At 39.0% G+C, this 6,244-nt stretch overlaps 1 protein-coding gene across 1 annotated transcript in view; it reads right to left on the bottom strand.

The window, feature by feature from the left end:
* The window catches only part of DNAH6 (dynein, axonemal, heavy chain 6), a 305,590-nt gene that overhangs the window by 53,162 nt on the left and 246,184 nt on the right, over nt 1-6,244 (bottom strand). The window contains 1 exon segment of the mRNA XM_006866588.1: nt 4,576-4,766. Within this exon segment, the coding sequence (XP_006866650.1) occupies nt 4,576-4,766 (191 nt within the window).

The raw sequence follows: 6,244 nt of genomic DNA, 5'->3' as shown, positions 1-6,244 counted from the left end.
TGAGTGCCTTCCAATCTAAGGGTCTCATTTTCTGGTACTATATCTGACAATATGCTGGTGTGCTTCACCATGTTTCAATATTCAGTAATCTGGTGCTGATAGGGTCCTACTGCTATTCATAAGATTTTTAGTGACTAAATATTTGGAAGTAGTCCATTTCTCTTTTTTCCTATTCTGTGTTCATCTGAAAGCTCATCTGAAACCTGTCCATTGTAGGTGACCCTCCTGGCACTCAAAAGCCCTGTGGCATAGCTCACAAATTCACAGCAACACACGAACTGACAGACGAGTGGTGGAGTTCTAAGTATACATGTGTATAAGTCTTGCAATAAGTTGGTTATATTTATTGTCTAATATAATTTACCTTTTTGATGCTATTGTAAATAGAATTGGTTTTTATATTTTGGAACATACTTCAGTACATTTATTAGTTATCAAGCTTTCAAATGCCCTCCCTCCTCCCAATTTATCTGTTTGGCCCAAGTTTGCTAGTTCTTAGTGAAAGGATTAGTTTGAGTCCTTAATCTACCATTATTGGAATCTGAAACCAGTAGATAACCAGAAATTTGAATCTAATAACATCATTACTATCCCCCCATCAGTTTTTGATACAAAATATTGTTTTGTCATTTATTTCTACTTGCCAGAAAATTTCTATGATAATTTCTCTTTAAAAGATTAATCATTCAGAGGTGATTTTTAAAACATATTTAAAAATGAACTATTATGATTGAATTCTAATTTAATATTAATTGCCTTCAGATAATGTATTTTGTCTTACTCTTGAAATGTGTTGTCTTTCTTTGTGATCCAGTTAGTACACATGGCTACTTTTTAAAAACATTCCCATTTGTATTTGATGATCTTACATTTGCTGTATTTATTGGATGTAGTTTCACTATTAATTTCACTGTCCAAATACTTTATATCCTTAACAATTTTAAAATTTATATGTGCTTTACAATAGTTTCTGTTAGATATTTCCACCAATTGTCTCTCAGTTTTTCATATTGTGGAGGCTTGTGTGTTGTTGTACTGCTGGACGCTCAGCCACTTGTATTTTAAATAACAAATGGGTCACCCATGGCAGACAGGTTTCAGAAGACCTTCCAGACAAAGACAGACTAGGAAGTAGAAACAGACTACTTCTGAAGTTTAGCCACTAAAAACCTTATGAATAGCAGCTGAACACTGTTATATATAGTGCCAGAAGATGAGCCCTGTATGTTGGAAGGCACTCTAAATATAAGGAGAAAAAAGGAGCCTCCTCAAAATAGAGTTGACCACAGTGACATGAATGGAGCAAAGCTTTTGGGACCTTCATTTGCTGATGGGGCACAAGTCAAAATAAGGAGAATCAGCTGTAGACATCTATTAATTATCAGAACATGGACTATACTAAGTTTGAATCTACAAATATTGGAAGTTGTAAAAAATGAATTGAAATGCATGAATACTGATATCCTAGGCTTTGTTGAGCCGGCATGAACTGGTACTGGCCATTTTGAATCAGAAAATCATATGCTAAGTTGAAGAGACATGGACACATTCATCATCCAAAAGAATATTTCAAAATCTATCTTGAGGTATAATGCTATCTGTGATAGGATACTATCTATATGTCTACCAGGAAGACCAGTTAATACCACTATTATTCAGATTTACTTGTCAACCATTAAACCAGTGATAATGAAATGGCACTGTAGAAAAAGCACTGGACTATTAACTATAAAGTCTGTTGTTCAAACACACCAGCTGCTCCTTTGATACCTTATATAGGGTTGCTATGAGTCAGACCAACTTCTTCAGTCTGAAATTGAACAAACAGGCAGCCAAGATGCATTGATAATTATTGGCAATTGGAATGTGACAGTTGGAAAACAAAAGGAAAGCTGAGAAGTTGAAAAATATGGCTTTGTTTATAGAAATGGTGTGCCGATCACATGAGGGAATTTTGTCAGACCAATGACTTATTAATCGCAAATATATTTTTTAAACAGCATAAGACGTGACTGTACACAAGGACCTCACCAAATGGACTACATCTGTGGGAACTGATGGTGGAAAAGCTTAACATCATCAGCCAAAACAAGGCCAGGGGAAAACTGTGAAACAGACCTTCAATTACTTATATACAAGTTCAGACAGAAGTTGAAGAATAATTTTAAAAGTCCATGAGAGCCAAATATGACTTTGAATTTATTCTGCTTGAATTTAGAGACTATCTCAAGGATAGATCTGATGTATTACACACTAATGATTGAAGACCAGAAGAATTGTAGGATGACATCAAGAACATCATATAGGGAGAAAGCAAAAGGTGATGATAAAGACAGGAATGAAAGAAAATACCAAAATGGATGTCAGAAGAGACTCTGAAATTTTTTCTTGGGTGTACAGAAGCAAAAGTGAATGAACCCTGGTTAGAGGGTAGACACATGTTAGCTCAGTGACAGGGAGGGCAATATACAAGGAGGGAAAGGGCAACACACAAGACAAGGGAGGGTGGTAGATGGACAGTCAAGATAAGGGAAGGCTTAAGGAGGCACGCATGGGCTAAATGGGACAAGAGGTAAATAGTGATTTATACACAACCTTGGAACAACAGTGTTCTGTGAGTAGATACATAGATCAAGATATAGACCGATGGGTAAAGGCGGGGGAGGAAGAATGTTTATATGTTTGACTGTCTTGTGGATATTGGTTTTCCTTGCCTACTATTGTAAAATAGACATTTATGTGTGAAAGAAATGACTATTGGGAATTATGATGACAGAAAGCTTGTAAACCTGCCTTTAGCCTATAACTGATTGGATTGGAATTTGCCCAGGGAACTAGGCTTCCTGTTAAGCTTTTGTACACTATGGCACCTTAGGTGGTATCCTGAGCCCCACCCAGAACCTTCTGAGTTGGGACATTTCCACTTGAAAAGACATGTAGACCAACTCAGAACTGCTGAGAGAACAGCAGATTCTTACTGAAACAAAGACCCGTAGAAAAAAAGTAGACTGTTTGGCTGTTTAAATTCAAGCAATCTGTTTGCTTTGGCAAGAAAAGTCAGCCCATTAGGGAAAATTACCTACTACTAGGACTGAAACTTTGGGCTGTGAACCTTAAGGTCAGCAGTTCGAAACTACCAGCCGCTCTGCGGGAGAAAGATGAGGCTTTCTACTCCCGTAAGGATTTACACCCTCAGAAACCCTGTACAGGGTCGCTATGGGTCGGAACCAACTCGACGGCACTTAACAACAACAACAACAGGACTGAAACTTAAAGGAAACCCATGAGCAGTCTAGTATGCTCACTGGTGACCACCTGGGTCTACTTGTGAGTGGAAGTGGGGGAAATGCAGCAATGAAGCCATGGGCTGAGTTTGACCATGTTCCATAGGCATCTGTTGACCCTGAGACGAGAGAGAGAAAAGGAAGGACTGGCTTCATGGGATAAATATTGGACTGTGAATCACAAGGCTTGAGCCCAACAGCTGTTTTTCAGGAGAAAGATGAGGCTTTCTTCTGTTCCTTAAAAAGATTTAAAGCCTATAGAGGGTTGATATGAGTCAAAACAATTCCACGGTACTTAACAACAAATAGTATATACATATATTTTAATCACCTTTTGCTTTCTCCCTATATAAACACTATTTAGGGTTTAGGAGCCCTGGTGGCAGAATGAGTTTATAGGTTGGGTTCCTAACTGCAAGTTCAGTATTTCAAATCTACCTGTCCTTTTTGGTTGTTTACTTTTTCTTATTGGTTCACAGGACTTCTTAATAATTCAGGATACTGATTCTTTTGAGGGACAAATGCCAGGGCCACAAACTCCAAGTGAACAGATGGGATCCGTGATCCGCAAGTAATCCCAGTGCAGGGGCTAGGCCAGAGCAGCCTGTCCACACAGGAACCCATGAAAGCTTCAGACTGCTGTGGATCTGAGCACCCTCTCTCACCTTCCACTCTGGCCTTGTGCACTTTTCTACCTATCCAGACTCCATTTTGGAGAGGAATGAAGAAGAAGTAGAAGTCAAGAAGACTGAGTTTTTAAGAAAAAGAAACCAAATCACCTTACAATGAAGGAGACATTTAAATCAAAAGAAAGTATCATAATGTAAATGGGCAAGTTTAACAACCCTCACTTCCCTTTTGTCCAGCAGGGTGGAGGCTCATGAAAAAGATGACATTAATAACAGAACACAGTTCATTTTTTTTTTTTTTTTTACATTTGAGTGTAGAGAGTAAACTACAGTCTTTTTACAGTTACATTGTTGTTGTTAAGTGCCATCGAGTAGGTTTCAACCGATAGCAACCCTGTATAGGGTTTTCTCCGAGTGACTAGTGAGCTTGAGCTGCTGACGTTGCAGTTCAAACCAGCTTTGCATTGTATGATCTTTAGACCCATTTTAAGAACATACAAGTAGAAATTTATATCATACATGTCTAAGTATTAACACGTCTGAACTTATTTAGTAAGGGATATCTGAAAGTAAGAATTCATGCTGAACAGGGGAAGGGATGGAGGCAACATCAACAAAGAAATGTTCCTAGTAGTTATTAAAACTGCACAACCTGACCTTACCGTTCTGAATACCCGCTTTCTCGGGCAAACCTCTGAAAAGCACCCATGGGATCAGAGCCTGTGCTTAAGATGAAGATCAGAGGAGTATTGAAGGACATGTCTTGATACAGAGTAGCCAAGTCCACTGGTGGTGTCTCTATAAACTTTTTCCCGAGATTTTCTATTACAAAGTCTGTAAGAGCAAAAACCACCTGAAAGTTGAAAAGATAAACATGGAAACAAAACCATATATTAGATGTGGAGTCTTCATTATTCTGTTCCAATTCTCTCCCCTTAGTACCTCAGCGGGTAGCACTCTGCATTTCTTCTCTCTTGGTTGGGTATATATTTTCCTACTTATGCAATTTTGGGGATTTACAAACTTAATATCTGCTAACAGGTATGGTTCTCAAGACTTCACAGAGCAAGATGAGCTAATGGATGAGAGGAAAGTCCTCCATCATTCCATAGATCTTCAAACCTGCCATTGCCCCATTCTCACCTCCTGTCCAACCCTCTTGCCTTCTCACGGGCTTAACTTTCAGTGCCCTATTGTCTCTTTCTGCATTGTTATTAATCTCTCCTTCTATCCTACTCCAGAACACGCACAGCAAAACATACACAAATTCAACTGTTTCTACATGTATCAGGAGGTCTATTAGCGTAGTGGTTACAAGTTGGGCTGCTAATCTCAAGGTTAGCAGTTCGAAACTATCAGTGGTTTCACAGGAGAAAGATGAGGTTTTCTGTTCCTGTAAAGATTTACAGCCTCAGAAACTCTATACAGGGTTGCTATGAGTTGGAACTGACGCCATGGCACAGAACCACCATGACATTAATTACATTCTCTGAGCAGTCATTTTCACCCCCCTTTTCAGAATTGTTACTCTCCCATTGACATAAACTCACCACCCACTAAGGTTCCTATCTAGTCCTTCAAGTCGCTCTTGACACTTTGATCCCATATTGTTGTTGTTAGGTGCCACCGAGTCAGCTCCAACTCATAGTGGTCCTGTGCACAACAGAGTGAAACACTGCCCTGTTGAGTGCTATCCTTACAACTCTTACTACACCCGAGCCCATTGCTGCTGCCATGGTGTCAATCCATCACGTTGGGGGTCTTCCTCTTTTTCACGGTCACTCCACATAATATCCTTCTCCAGGGACTGGTGTCTCCTAATAATATGTCTGAAATATGAGAGCTGAAGTCATATCATCTGCACTTATAAGAAGTATTTTGGCTGTACTTCTTCCAATACAGATTTGTTTCAAAGTCCATGATATTTTCAATATTCTTTTCTAGCACCAAATGCATCAATTCTTCTATGGTCTTTCTTATTCATTGTCCAGCTTTCACATGCATATGTGGGTACTGGAAAGACTATTCCTTGTGTCAGGCACACCTTACCTTAGTCCTCAAATTGATATCTTTGCTCTTGAACACTTTTTTTTTTATGTTGTTATTCTTTTTTTTTTAAATGTTTTATTGTGAATTATATGATAGTTTACATGGGATAACTTTAGTTTTACATTCATTCCATTATATATCATCTCATTGCCATGGTTCCAGTCCCCTCCATGCATCATCAACCACCCAAAGGGTATATCCCAGAAACCCACCCCCTACACTTCTCCCTCCTCCCCCCAGTTTTCGGCCCACACAGTCCCTTTCCCTTTCTGGGTCCAAAGT

The sequence above is a fragment of the Chrysochloris asiatica genome, unplaced genomic scaffold, assembly GCF_000296735.1.
Source record: "Chrysochloris asiatica unplaced genomic scaffold, ChrAsi1.0 scaffold00093, whole genome shotgun sequence".
Taxonomy (NCBI): Eukaryota; Metazoa; Chordata; class Mammalia; order Afrosoricida; family Chrysochloridae; genus Chrysochloris; species Chrysochloris asiatica.
The sequence above is the reverse complement of the archived record's forward strand: the minus strand, read 5'-3'. Positions and strand labels throughout refer to the sequence as shown.